The following is a 16113-nucleotide window of genomic DNA, read 5'->3' as shown; positions in this document are numbered from 1 at the left end:
AAAAAAATCCTGGTGCTATTTGCCTTGATTTATTGTATAACGTAAATTAATCTAAAATTTGTTAGTATATGAAAAAAATATTAGTGCCCATTTCTGATTTTATTTCAACTTACTCCTCATCTTTTTCTAATTCTTAAAACTAGACAAAGATGAAGAGTTAGTTGGATCGAGATTGAAGTTAATCAACATTAATAGAAAGGGTGTAAGGGTCTCTTTCACGAAGCTAACCAATGATTAACTTACAATAACAGGTAGATTATTGTTTGATTATATTAATAAATAAATATTTTCCATATCTAATTATATAATTAGTTTGATTAATATTACAAAATATTTTTCTAATTCAATACATAAAATCTAATTCAATAAAAAATCCCGATATTTTTGTTGTGTCTCGATATTTTAAGGTTGATATCCCGAAATTGGCTGATCAAGAGATTGATTGGCTAAATAGGGAATCTCTTACAACAAAAATAAATTGCTCCCCTAACGCGAGAATCAGGAGGTCTCCTCTTAAAAAATTCAGCCGACTTCTCTTCGTACTTGAGTTGGCTAAACCATCCAAGTAATTGAACTCAGTTTAGAAGTGAACATCCGGTGATTATGGATTATCAGCTTGACATAGTAAACGTCAACGTGATTAAATCATGCTGCGGCTATCTGACCGTGTTTACGAGTCGCTTCGCGTACATTCAATTAGTATTCCTCCTTTATCTGCGTAAGAAATAAATGTCATTGTTGCGAGTCGAACGTGTCTATTTGAATCTACGTTCATCGGATCTCTCGAGAGGAACGTTCATCATTTGTTCGTTTATATGTTAATGTCGAGTCCATGAAAAGCTCTCAGCAGAACAAAGTTCTCTCGACTACGGCTGAAATCGGCCTTCAAGGCGAAGTACTACAAGTACCAGCATACGGTAGTGCAAAGGGGGACAAAGCGGAGTCGGGGAGCGGCGTGGAGATCCAGGGTCGAATCGAATGATCCTCGGCCTGCTTGCGCAATTCCCTTAAAGAATACACAAATGACTTTAACGGTAGAGGCGTGACTTTTGTTATTTCGAAGGACGAAACATTTTTCTTTCCGCCTACCTTTGTCGGTAACGGTTCCAACACATTTTTTCCTCTTTTTTCTCTCTCTCTCTCTCTCTTTCTCGCCACGGGACTTTACATTAATTATGCATCGAAATCGCGGATTGGAAATAATGGATTCAGAAATGTTTGTTCCCACCACGAAACGTTAAATAAAAGAAATGTCGCCCGTGAAGTCCGAGACCTTCCTCGTGGACATTGTTCAGCTTAAATACACAATTGAATATAAAATTAACGGGTATCTAGAGAAAGAGAAAGAACTTGGAACGATTGATCGCGAAAAAAAGAGAAGACAAGGAAGAGAAGATAAGGAAGAAAGACATGAGAAGGTCGAGACCTCAGAAGAAGTCAAAGATCTCTGACGTCAGCGTCGTGCGTTATGACCTTGGTGAACGAGCGGTAGCTGGCGACCAAATCTATTCGTCTAGTATTTCCTAATGGTGAACTTTACTTAGGATTCTTATCGGTCATCTACCGTAATTATGAATACTTTTGTACGAGAGAAACAGTGTTAACTAAAGCTATGCCTAGTTGATGAGTGATCGGATATTTCTACCACGACTAAGAATGAGATTCTGAACTGATTAAAGTAGAAAGGAAAGTGTAAACTGGGAAAAGAAAAAAGAATATTTTATACAAAGTAGGAGAAAGGAATCAATTAAAATCAAACGCGTGTAAACATCCATGATGATCGTCGATGAGAAATAAAACATATCTGAGAATTTAATCGTCACACCGAAACAATATTCTTCATGACTTTTGTTATCGAAATTAAGGCGATACAAGAAACTCATGACAAGAATTATGTATTAAAATTATGAATGCGATACAAATGTCGTTGTCTTTGTTATTCATTGAATGTCAAAAAAGACAGAATAATGCTTATGTCGATTTGTTTCACCAAATGGAAAGCACTCTATTATTTCGGATTTAAAAAAAAATGCAAGTGAAAGAAATTTGTAAACTAATTGCAAGAGGAATCCGATAGATGAGTTCTATCGAAAGAACTTTTCAATCTCGGAAGAATACGATATCGCTGACTAGAAATTCATAATTGAATTTCAATCTTCCTCGCTCTGAAATACATTGAGAAAGTTCTGAAAAGAGATCCTTATTTTACTCCTATATTGTGATTCATTGCAAAGACTAAAATCCTGATATATAAGAAAATCTCGTGTTTTACAGAACAGTTTTCCATATCGATAGTTTGCTTACTATTAAAAATAATATTGAGTTTTTCGTTTTATTATAAGAAATGAGTTTTTTGTCAACTGCGAGACATCTTCCTTCCGCTAAAATCGCCCATGTAATCTCAAATTCGTGGATAAGAATGATACTTGTGTATTTTAAAAAACGTGGGCAAAAGAAATACGTACGTTTATGTTAATTAAAACTCGGAACTTCAATCATCGTAGCGATTACAAAACCAATTCCAAGTGAAATCATGAGTTCTATTTGTTAGCATTTCTCCATCTTGAAAGACAAAGTACAATCACTAGTTAGAAATTCGTAATTGAATTTCAATTTATTTTCCTTTTATAACATATCGAGGACATTATATGGGTAATTTATCTTTTATCATATTAACACTGATTTTTTAAAATTATTATTATGCAAAAAGATGAGCTGAACAAGTTCATTGCTTGTCGAGAATGTCACTCTTCCATGATAAAGCGAAAAATATCAAAACCATATCTCAGATCTAGACGATGACAATGAAATATTTTGGAAAATACTGTCAACAAACACATAGATTCAACGATACCAGAAGATTTGCGGGTTATCGCCGTGTTCATCCATTGCTAACATCCATGTCAACATTTCATAAACCTTCGGTATCTTTAAAGATAATACCCATGAAAGCGAAAAGTACATAGATTTTATTATAGATTTATTATCAGAATTTCAGTTTTTGCAATGCGTCATAATAGAAGAAGCAGAATGAGGCATTAGTTTGTTACTTATAGAAAAGAAGAAAACTGTCCACATGAAAAATGTCCACAATATTATATCTGCGCTCTCGAGAGCTTAGTAAAGTTAAATTAAGTAAAAGTTCGTTTCTCTTTTCGGCAGATACTTTACAATCGTAAGAATTATACCTTTGTATTCCAGACTTCCTTTTTCAAGTTAACTCCTACCGTACTAGCTACAATTTGGCTCATTCATACAAACGAGGAATAAATTGGCCACTAGAATCTGTTCGTTTTTTTTCACTTATTCAGAATGATTAAAAAAAATCTCCAAAAATTCATCAACATACTTTCAACTTTCTAGAATAAATATTGGCATTTCATTTTGGAAAATAATAAAATGTAGTATAATTTATAATTACCGAAAGACTCAAAGAAACTTGCACGAACAGGAATCGTTCAGTGACTCATACAAGATAATTCCATAAGTAATAATTTAATATTAAACGTTTCAATTCTTTATCAACTTTATCATCGTAATAGTTCTATCATACATTTTTACGTTATACAGTTTTCATACAGTTCTCTTGTAAACGCAGTTCTTTAAAATCATAAATAGCTTCAACTTAATCCTTGCCATACGACAACGTACACAAAAACGTGTGACAGAACTATTACGATGATAAAGTTGATAAAAAAATTGAAACATCTAACATTAAATTATTACTTATGGAATTATCTTGGAGTGCAAAGTTCTTATTTTGAAATTCCATTTAAGACGAGAGAGGTAGATTCCCAGAGGAGAATTTAATCGAGATTCTTGAATCGAGATGAGCATCGCTCATGGCGTCAAGGACTTCTATTTCTTGTGGTTAGAAGAGTTTCCCCGATCATGGACATATCGAACGTTCTATTCACGATCGCCGGACAGGCCGGGTTCGATGATCTCCATCACGGCGTGACCTTCGCGCATCGGAAGCTTAAGGTCGACATTCGCATCGCCGAGAAGCAGGAAGGAGGCAGCTATCTCTCCCGCGAGAGTTCAACGCACGCTTGTACTGTAATCTCCTCAGCGGCCGGTTACTTACGGCTTACGACGATTCGCTCGCATGGCAGGTAACGAAACGGCATGAGAGCCAGCCATCTGATGCCTCGTTATAGCATCAAGGATTAGAGAGATGGGACTTTCAAGAGACAATTCGAGCTTTTAAGCAAATCGAATACGCAAAGGTACGTTCGTGTGTCACGATCTTTTCGACTGATGGCTACTGAAAATTCCTCGAATGGGTTGCAGAAGAGAGCCGAGGACATTTCTTAGTCTATATATACAAGATTGACACACAAGATTTCAGACGAGAAATTAGGAGCAATACCGTTTATTTTACGGTGGACGCTAAGGTCAGGTTATTTACTTCTTAGGAACTAATGAAGAAAAAGATAACTGTGACTTCACCGTATTTGGATTCATTTTTTTCGTTATTGCAAAAACTCCCTGTTATCTCAAAAAAAATTTTACTTTAAAGCAGATCGTTACTTCTATATTGTAAATCAGTCCAACATATTATAAATTAATTCGATGTGATTAATTTGAAATAATTACGACAAAGTTTCGAAATATCTCGAGAATGTGGAACGAGGAATTCTATATATACATGTATCTTCTAATAATTTTTAATTTCCATTCATCATAGAGGAATCTTGCATCTTCCATCAGCAACTTAGATCTTTGAGTCTCTGCAACTTTTTAAATATTTCAGACTATAAAAATTAAAAAAATTCTTACATATATGTGTTTAAAAACAAATTTTTACTCCGTTTTTGGATTGTATTTTATTTATTTTTTAGATTTAAATTTATCTATCAAAATTCATAATCAAAATATCAAATCTGTGCCTTCAAAGATTTATAAACTTTTATAACTTGGCCGACGGAGAATTAAAAATCTTAAATTATTTTAAAATTGCTAAAGAAGATATTACTACGCGCAGTTCGTAATACATAACTCTTGCTCAATTTGTAACGAAGTTGAGGCCTTTTTGAAAAAATTCATTGTTACGATCGATTCCTGGCTCGTTTACTGGCAGAATTAATCACGTTACGCACAACGAAGCGACTTCGAGCGACCATTTTCTCAAGTTAATTTTGTTTCTCCGACGTAATCTTACGACGTTGGTAACGTGCCAAGAATTAGACTTCATCAGTGAATAACAACGTCGGACACGTATCGTCTTTTTCCTACGACTCTAACCGATAGACGTGACGATGAAACCAATAATATAACTGTGACTCATGTAAGAAGTTATCGATGCGACAGGAAAAGGAAGAGAGTGTCCGCTATCTACTGGTTTGTGATGTCTGAAGCATGGCTTTAATAAAATCTTTATATGTATTTGTATTTGAAAAAGCAGATTAATTCTTTTTATGTACGATGACAATCAATTGTATTTTTAAAACTGCTAAATTAATTTCAATAAACACTGAAAATCCTTCAAATTATATGTATATGTGTATGTGTGTGTGTGTGTGTGTGTGTGTGTGTGTGTGTGTGTGTGTGTGTGTGTATTTATACAAGGTATTTGGAATTTAAATGTTAAAACTTCAGAAACATGTAGAGGATCGATAAACTAAGAAAAAAAAGTCCTACAGAGATATGCTCGTTTTTGCTTTGTTTTGAAGAAAATCGCAAAAAAAGACAAAACGTAGTATTCATTTTTATACTTTTCCATTATTTACTCACATTGTATTTATTCACTTGCTTAATGTAGATATAAGTTCAAAATGTTGACCTCTCGTCGCAGAAGCGATACACAAAAACCATATCAGCACATTTAACGTTAGAATATGTACGCAACATACCGTGACAGGAATAATTCATTCGATGACTTTTGACGAGTAACTGACGAATTTACAAGAGAAAGGCAAAAATGTAAACAAACAGAAAAGTTTTCACCTGAAAATAGAATTATTATTATTGTTTTCGTGCACGATTTCAGCGGCGATGATACTTCAGAGGCAGTGTGAAAACGAAGGAACGAGCTCTATACGACTTTTTTTTTTAGTTCATCGATCCCCTACACGCTCCCGAAGTTTAAATTCCTTCTTGTATATAAAATTTAAACACATATGTATTTTACACAAGCATGCACATGCAGGATATTTAAATGGCCGAATTTAAATGGCCAAACTTCAGGAGCGCGTAGGGCAGACCAGTCCAATTTGAGCTGCGGAGCCAAAACGCAAAGCCATCGACGTAAAAAATTCAATGTAAAATTTTAGAAACTATAAAGCGTTGATAAACGTTACTTAGATGCGTATCAACGCTTTACAGTCCCCAAAATCTTATCCACATTGAATTTTTTGGCGTCAATAGCTTTGCATTTTGAGCTCCGGAGCTCAAATTGAACAGGTCTGGTGTAGGAAATCGATAAAAGAAAAAAGAAAAAAGTCCTTTAGAGATATAAAAAAATTCCAGATAAATGAAAAAAGATATAAGATAATCTAATATCTTTTTGCCAAAACTGTGTGTGTGTGTGTGTGTGTGTGTGTCTCGTCTCTTTAAATAATTCATCTATTCAAATTGAATCCAAGTTTCCTAGTAACGTTCTACCGTATATAATGCATCTCTTCAGTTCGGAGATTATCGAATTCTCCACGGTGGGAACGCAGATGCGGGAGTTTAGGATCCCAGATCCCCTGATAATTAACGACGATTCCAGGTGTTTCGGGAGTTAATCGCGGAATTAAATTTGCATGGAGCGCGTTTACGATTCCGCTCGACGACCGGGCGGAACACGCCTCGCGAAAGCATCCGAGCCTCGAGCGGAAGCGGCGCGTATAAGCCGTAAGAGGAGAGGTCGAAGGGTTCATCGTCTCTTTCTCTCTCTCTCTCTCTCTCTCTCTCTCTCTCTCTTTCTCTCTCTCTCTCTCTCTCTCTCTCGAGTGTTCCGCGTAGCGAGTCGGCGCGGATCGCCGCCATCAGGTGGAGCGACGAGGAGGAACGCGGTGGCGGCGGAGGAAGCGACCCGGTCGACGCCCCTAGGAGTCGTTCAACCCGCTCGCGGCGGCGGCGGCGGTGGCGGCGGCGGCGGCGACGGCAGCAGCGGCGGCGATCGGCCTTGAATCACCCGTGTCCGTTTACGGGAACGCCGTGGAAGGAACGCGCGCGGGTTTCGAGCACCAACAACACCAACTCCGGAGGCTTCCGGTGATCGAGGATCACCTTGTTCCTCCTGGACACGGTCCGCGATCACGTCGCCGGTGCCGAGGTAAAGCGCGAATCGCCGGCCGGGTCGCGGAGATGAATGACCGCGAGGACGTCTTGCGAAAATACTTCCTGCGTCGCAAACGTTTTCCACGCGTTTTGCGTAGCTGTTTCGCATTATCGTACGATGATTCGAATGGCGACAGATTCCGAGTTGAGTAAAGTCGTGCGAATATTTCCATAAGCGGTCGCAAATGTATCTACTGTGCTTGAGAAATGTACAGTTAAGAATTTTAGACACCTTATTAATCGTTATTTAACGTTTTATTACCTTAAAAATATTCCCTCGAATTATTCTTTGTTTCAAAAATTCTTTAAACTTATGTATATTGTAATCAATAGGTAACAATGCAGATAAACATTCCACAACAGAATTCCAGATAAATGAAAAAAAATAAATAAGTGCCTAGTGTTTGACCAAGGCTGTGTAATACTTCGATTGGAGATGTAATCAAACCCATGTTTGAACAAATTCTTTTCATCTATCTTCTTTTTCTAGAGAGAATTATAAATCTTACAAATGGAGAATGCTTCGTGAAATACAACCGAGAGACGTTAATAGACGATAGAATTATAATATATAAAGTCTCACTTAAAATTTCAACTTGGGATTTCAATCTTATCTTATTGTTACCAAATTGACTCCGAAAGGGGTCAATGAAACCGTAGATAAATTAAGCGTGAAGAACCTAGAATTATCGTCTATAATCTTACACTGAGCGTGGAATAAAGTATTCGTTTATCGCAATAATTTCTAAATACGAAAGCTGTGAATTATAGCTTTCTAAAAAAATTCAATTAATTCTACGTAGAACCTTGGATTTCGAGCCTTGGGCTACAAGGTAGTCCCGCAATGACCTCGGACAATAGCGAGAAAACTAAATCCACATCATGTCTCTGCATGAATAAAAGGCCGAAAACTTGTATTCTTTGGGTACAGAGTTAAAAATACCAGGAATTTCGAATGATGATATAATCGTAACGTTTCGTAACTGTTTTATCAACCTTGAACCCGGATTGCTTTCCGACAGCGCTTGTAAACGACGTGTGAGATTCCATCGTCGTCGAAGCTCGCATATCAGATTAAATTGAGATTATTAAAACAGTTAACCAAACATAAGAAAGAAAAGTCAATATCATGTTTAGTAAAATTTGCTTTTAAATTAAACATTGGGAAAAAAGTATTATTGCATTAATTGGAATTTCGACAAATTTCAAAATCAGATACTTGTACTTAAATCTTAAATACCCGGAAAGGAATCTACACGGTTTTGCTTGAAATAGGTACCTAAAAATTTAGTTAGATTTAGAAATAAATTTTGTTAGATCAATCAAAATAATTATGTAGAACACTCAAGCTGAGATTATAAGAATATCAATTTTTTTGCGGTGTGCTTTCATACTTGAGTTTTCTACACAAATATTTTAATGGGCTAATAAAATTATTTTCACATCTGTAGCTAATTAAATTTGTAGATATTTTAAATTGCTCTTTCCATGTATCAAACATTCTACGATATCTAGAATTCTGATTGGTATATTTCTGAATTTTTTGGAGTGAAATCTCGCTCCAAAAGAGTAAAAATACTGCCACTATCGAAAAATAGTGAAAATATTTGCACTCTTGAATAAGATCATTCACTCCGGAAAGAAATCTCACTCTTTTTTTTTGGAATGAATCTCGTTTCAAAGAAAAAAAGAGTGAAAATCTGCACTCTTCAAGAGCATGAACATTTTCACTCTTTTGAGATTTCACTCCAAGAAATTTAGAGAGATAAGAATTCGTTTTGCTGTACTTCTTGTTGATACAATCAGAGCATATATGTATTTTTCTCAGTAAATCTCAATTTCAATCTCTAGTCTCATATAGACTTTAAACTGATATGAACAAGCGAGACTTCTCGGTGCGAGATATCACAAATTTTTGATATGTGGAGCGAGGCACATAATCCGATAGACCATCAACTAGAAAAAGAGTCTGGTTACAAATAGAATTCTGGTTGAAAATAGACAAATTTTTTAGCTATTATAAGAATCTATTATAGGTACTTTTCGACAAAAACAGAAACACCACAGAACACTTTGTACATTTGAAACTGATTAACTCTTAAAATGGAACGTACTACAATACATTTTGATCTCATTTGAAAGACATTTTAATTCTCTATTACTTTTTTTTTAATCGCATCCTTTTCCTAATATTAGTAAAAATATGAAACAATGATCACGATTTCAGAGGTCGCTAACATTTTAAGGAAACATTTTTCGACCCATCGTTTATAAGAAACCTTTTGTCTGGAATTAAATTTTCTATAAAATCTCAAAGTCTGGCCGAAACGTTCGGGGACACCCTGTATATTATCTTATTATCTTGTAATTTTTTTGCTCGTTTCTTATCAACTTTCATTTTTGCTTCGCACATACTAATGAGCAATTGCTGATATCTACCACAGTCAAATTAAGCAGAAGTCTGGTTGATACGATCAGAATCTTCCGATTCGTTCATTCATTTTCAACCAGAAATCTTTCTGAATGCGATGGCCGATCGCATTGCCGTAGCTCGCGCGGATGACGTTACGCGATATCCGCGGCCTGTCCCCTCCGCGTCGCAATCCTCGACGCGGCGAAATCGGTGTCGCGCATTACGAAAGTTAACTGGAGCACGAATTGACTTTCGATTTATAGGCGAACGCGCCGCTGAACGGCGAAGGCAAACGTGAGTGCTCCATCGATTCGCGCGTGGACGGTGTATCGTAAAATTTCGCGGTGACCGCCGTCTTGCGCAACTCCCGCGAGAAAGCGAGTAAGCGAGTAAGCGTAATAACGTTCGCATTTCAGCCACGCTGTCGAAATTAGAACGGTGGAGTTAAATATATACGCGGCGGGTGAAACCATCCCGAGAGGTTCTCTCTCAGCCTTCGCTTTTTTATTTACGAGCACCTCCAACGGTCGGCGAGATCTCGCTCTCTCCGCGAAGACGACGCGAAGATAACGCGTGAACTTTTTATCAATATCGGTAATGAGTCGCTACATTTTTCTCATTTTTGTATTTATCGTACTTATCGTCGCTATCTATACACACATATACGAAGAAAAATATAGTTTTGACAACTATTAAATTAACTATGAAATTAACTTTGACAAAAAGTACTTGCAACCAGTTTTACAAAGTAACAAGAACTAAAGTAGTACTGAATACCAATATTTTTCTAATATTCAGTACCACTTTAGTTCTTATTACTATTTAAAACTAGTTGCAGGTATTTAAATTTTAGAGTTACACTTCGTAATTGCCACGACTATTTTTTTTTCCTCTCAGTGTACCGTCCCTGTCCCAACGGACAATTGTCCATTGTTGCGAATCTCCTCGAGCCGGGAGGGGAAAACTTGCCCAGGCTGATAATGAACCTCTATCCATTTATTCACGGTATCCAGGGCGTCGACGCGTGGGGACGCGAATCGCACGAGTCGCAACTCCAAGCGGCGATCCATCCCGAATCGCCACGGCGCGGCCGACCGCGCGAAGCGGAAATAACAGCGGAAGACGAGAGGGAGAGGACACGGTGGCCGCGCAGATTTGCAGCGAGAATCGCGGAACGTTTCCGCGACCGTCACGTCGCGTCGGCCGCGAGGGAGACCTACACACCGGCAGGAGGACGGGAGGAAAGCGACGAGAGATATCTAGTTGCACAGGTCGTTCACATCGCGCGAGGGGGACGAGCGGAGTAAAAATAGAATGAGAGCGCCAGGAGCGCGTGCTCTCACGCGCCGACGATCCACCGGCGTGGATTCTCCGCGTCTCTCTCCGAGAGAGAGAGAGAGAGAGAGCCTTCCTCTTCTTTTTTCTTCTCTCTTCGTCCCTACCCGCATCTACGTTCCAACCGTGGCTCGCGCGAGATACGCGTTGAATTCGCCCGGCGATTGAACTCGGATGGCCCACGATCTACCAGTGAGAAATTTATCTCCGACTCTTTGCCGTTCTAAATTCTTCTGGAGAATAACGTTGGCGTGTAGAGGAAAAAGCTTTCTGCGAGTCGAAAGACTTCCCTGAGTTTTTCGTACTTTCGGAAAGGATTTGTGATAGACAAAAGATGTTGTTGTTTCCTGTACTTAATCTTAATCACAACTTCTTACGCACACGGAGAAAAATATTTGATTAAATTAAAATTAATCGAATAATTGTGGTGGAAAATAAACGATTCAGAATTCTAGTTAAGTTTAATAGATTTCTGATTAAATTTACTAGAATTCTGGGTATTTCAAATAGAATTTTGGTAGATTTATAACTAGAAATCTAGTAGATTTAATCAGAATTTTAGATCGTTCATTTTCCACCAGAATTCCAATTAATTCAATGAAATATTTTTTTCTGTGCAGTATAATAAAACAATGTTATTAAGTATTATCTTAAACAAATAGTATCTGTATTTTCGTCAAGAATCTTTATTTCATTCCACAAAAAAGATTTTGAATCAAGATTAATGCAAGTTTCCTCATATTCTACAAACTCTTTTGTACATTGAGAAAAATAGTTTGGTTGGATTAAATAGTATTTCTGATGGAAAATGGACAAATCAGAATTTTCTCGTTAAATTTATTAGAATTCTAGTTGAGATAACTAGATTCTGATTGATATAATTATTCGCATAATAATAATAAGTCTAGTAGATTTTACCAGAAATATTGTATCAACCAGAATTCCGGTTATCTCAACTAGAACTCTAATAAATTTAATCAGAAAATTCTGATTCATCCATTTTCAATCAGAAATTTTTAAAATTTTTTTCAGTGCAACACTAAACAGATTTCCTTCAGATCAGTCTTATTAAATCAAGAATGTTGTGAGATTGCAACAAATTTCCATTACTTAATTTAAATCTTTCCGAAAAAATTAATAATTAGATTTTATTCTGGATTTAAGAATTTTCTATTTAAGAGTAAAATATTTCTTTTTCAACAATAAATACGGATCTTCCTATTTCATCGAAGAGTAACAGCACTGAATCCAGAAATCTTACCTATGAGTGTATAAATATTTTTTGATACGTGACTTTTAGAAATGCAAATTTAGAATTATTTATTATTAGGTGTTTGAGATATTATCTGTGTGAGATTGTATTCACAGACGGTCCGGAAATAAGTTCTTCGATTCGACATCGGGGGTAAATGTATACCACGCACGTATAAGAGGATGACGCAAAATTGCATCCTGTCTAAGAATACATGGTCTTAGAAACAGCTAGCTTCCAGAAGAACACACAGTTCAGAATTCATACTGCTCAACAGTAATTTACGAAGGACAGTAATTTCAGACATTTATATCTAATATTATTTCCACGGGGAACGTCAGACGGTTCTAAAAATATTCTTTTAGCATGTTTTAAAATTGATCCTATTACCGTAACGTTGTTACATGTACACATTATAAGTGCTATATTTTCAAGCAGTCCCTCAATTTAGATTGAAATGATAAAATCGCCGACCGACCGACATAAAATAAAGGACAAATAATAATGTAAATATAATGATGTAATCTGCCATGTCCCGTCTCTAGCAATTTCCGCCGCTCACGGTGACTGGGTGAATTTCGGCGCAGGTGAATCGATCGCTAAACCGCGGCGAAGCGCCAGTGGAGGACAATGAACCACCAACGACGAAAACGTACCTGCGTGTAACACCAGTTCTCGGCCACGGGGGTGTTCACTTCCGGCGGTGGTGGGCTCGGAACGCGGCTCACCGCCATACTACTGCTGCTGTGCAGGTTCGAGCTGACCCGCGACGTCTGAGGCGCACAGTCGCTCACCGCAAGTCTGCAACAGGAAAGAAAAAAAGAGACATTACAGTCCGGTAGGAGTTAATTCGGGTGGACACCGAGCGATAGCTTCGAGTCATCCCGCCGCGTTGTACGCAGTAAGTACTGAAGTACCGAAGTACGCACGCGGCCCGTCGTACAGATCGTCCATACAGAATGTCGTTAATTGTGCGCGCGTGTTCGTGTTACGTCACGGGGGTCGTCGACCCCTCTTCATATTTCTGGACGTACGCCGGGACAGAGGAGCTTATTGGATCGGCCCGTAATGCACGGGCGACGGGGACGGGGAACCTGTGTTCGACACTCGGCAAAGCGGTATTGCAATGTGACTATAATTGAATCCCGCGAAACCCGCGGATTCGACCCGAACGATATCGGATGGAAAATTAATTCCCGAGACACTGTCGAGGACACTGTTCGGTAGAAGTTACATTTCGGTAGAAAAATTAACAATAAAAAGGACTCTTGATATTAATAAGAAATAAAAATACAATGAAAGGATATATAAGAGTCAATGACAAAATTATATTATGTATTAAAAAACCGAAATATATTACAAAGTAAGTGTATTACAGTCTAATCAATTATAATTGAATTACGCTGTAACATGTTTCGGTATTTAAATTAGATTCTCTTAAGATGTTTACTAAATACAAAGATGTTACCATAATCTAACAGTGTTGAGAATAGAGAAAAGAAATATATTATAAATGCATGTTGTGAGAACATTGTTTATGATGTATTTCTTTTCTATCGACACTGTTAGATTATGGTCTGAAGAGAGTCTAATTTAAAGACCGAAACATGTAGTGTAATTCAATTATAATTGATTAGAATACAGTACATTATTTTGTAATATTTCGGTAGAAAAATTTGCAAGAAATGTACAATTTTTATATTAGATTTGCGAAATTAGAAATAAGAGAGGCTAAAGTTGGAAGCAAGAAAATGTTATGGCAGCGGAAGTCATTATAACTCAAATGAATATAAAAACAGATCGTACATCTAAAATGAATCTATAATGATTAAAAAATGATCATTTCGCAGTTATTTTGATATCACAATGATCTGTCTGCACGAAGAAAAATAATTCTGCTACAAACGCAGAAAGCTTGCAAAATTTATCAAATTCATTTGCTGTTTTATAGCAAACACATTCGACAAATATTTGGCATTTATTGCACATAATTTTTGTAGCAAGTACAAAAAAAGAATAAAGTGTATATTGTTATATCTGCAAATAATTTTACGATCCCTATATTTACAAACAGAATTTGTTGTAACATAGGATTAGCGTTCATAACAATTTTTTCTCTCTGTGTGCGTTACATGTTCTTTTTTTAATATCATTCTGTTTGCTATATTTGTTATATATACGTAACAAAGGCATTACTTTGTCTCACGATGACTCGACTGTTGTTCATTGAATTACGAATCTGTTAAAATCGAGTTCTCTGGAGAAAAAGTCATCGTGAGAGCTAGAGGAAGACGAGAGAAGGACGGAAAGAGAAAACGCAGGGCGAGAAGGAAGAGCAAGGATGAAGGAGGAAGGTACGTAGGACACGCGATAGTGCTCACGTGCGGTGCCAAGTACGGAACTCGCTTGGAAGGCGAGCCAAGTACGTTAGCCTCGCAGGTTCATCGGACGCTATCAGGCGACCCGACCAACCAGGAAACGGGAACTGAATCGAATGAACTCTTGGCGAGTCCACCTGGCTCTCGCGATGCGAAGAGATTCGCGTTCTTGCCGCGTCGAACCTTTTCACGAGGTGAGCTCGCCAGAGTGACAAATAATAAAAATAATAATGAAGAATAATGACAGCCAAAGTACAGTTGAGAAATCCATTTAGTTGGATGAATTAATTTCTCGTTTGAATATGGGCAAACAAATCCTTGGTTGCAATAGAATAATTTAGTTGAGACGAAGCATTTGGTCATTGTGATTTATTTTTGATAAAAAAAAACTTTATCAGATGTCAATGTTTAAAACAAGTAAAATGTTACAATAACCAAACGCTTTGCTTCAACTAAATTATTTTATTGCATCAACCAAGGATTTATTTGCTCATATCCAAACAAGAAATTAATTAATTGATTCAACTAAATGGGTTTCTCTATTCTCAGTGTGTGATAAAATTCTTATTGTTTATTGTCGCCAGATAAAGAGAATGTCTCAGCATTTGTGCAATCTAAAGTAAATGATAAAAGCAGCTTAGAATCGATATTTCCTCAATTAAGGATTTATCCCGGATTTTCATTATCTGGTTAACTTATGATTAAGCTTAAAGGACTTCGTCCGTGATAAAACATCAGATTAAACCTGATCACCAAGTTAATCAGATAATGAAACACTGACCCTTAAAATAGAAGAGTCTATCATACAAAAGTATTGATCATAATTATGATAAGGAGATGACAAAAACTGTGAAATGCCAAATAAAATGAGCTTATTCGAAAGAAAAGATTGATCTACTAAATACAGGTGTGCGAATAGTTCGAATTCGTTTCATTGTCGAATCTGAAAGATCGAAAAGTTCAAAATTTCGAATCGATCGCTTATTTTATTTGCTTAATTTATGCACGATTCTCCTCTGTATTTCCTGTGTCACCAATCATGCACCAATTCTCGTGCATGCGCGTGCACTTATTCATGTACCATCGCGTTTGGTATCATTGAACTCTATTGACTGCGTTGAAAAGACAAAGCCGCTCAGTGATTCTTTATTACAATTGATTTATTTAATATATTTAAATCTAGCGAAGAGAATTAAAAGCAAGAAATAATCATATTAAAGAAGCATTATCTGAACGGCTTAGACTTCTGAATGCAGTTAGTTATAGAATTGTCAGAAATAAAACGTTTCTTTTTTTTAGAGATGTCTTTTTAAAATATTTTTATCATATTATTTATTTTTATCATATTATTTATTTTTTGTAATACTTGCAAATTGGAAATAATTTATTTTTCGTTTTTATGTAAAAAAATCTGAAATATTATTGAAAATATTTTTAAATTAGCTTACATAAATCCGGGAAAATTT

The 16113-nt window shown here is 36.6% G+C and overlaps 1 protein-coding gene across 4 annotated transcripts in view; it reads right to left on the bottom strand.

Moving 5' to 3' along the window:
• Nucleotides 1-16113, bottom strand: part of rdx (BTB/POZ and MATH domain-containing protein rdx) — a 43892-nt gene that overhangs the window by 5990 nt on the left and 21789 nt on the right. For all 4 annotated transcript variants that reach the window (XM_087414482.1, XM_087414483.1, XM_087414486.1 and 1 more), the window contains one exon: nt 12926-13070. In XM_087414482.1, coding sequence (XP_087270608.1) covers nt 12926-13070 — 145 coding nt within the window. The remainder of the gene's footprint in view (nt 1-12925; nt 13071-16113) is intronic.

This window comes from Acromyrmex echinatior, chromosome 16, assembly GCF_024713525.1.
Source record: "Acromyrmex echinatior isolate Ae372 chromosome 16, ASM2471352v2, whole genome shotgun sequence".
NCBI lineage: Eukaryota > Metazoa > Arthropoda > Insecta > Hymenoptera > Formicidae > Acromyrmex > Acromyrmex echinatior.
This window is presented reverse-complemented; position numbering and strand designations above follow the sequence as displayed.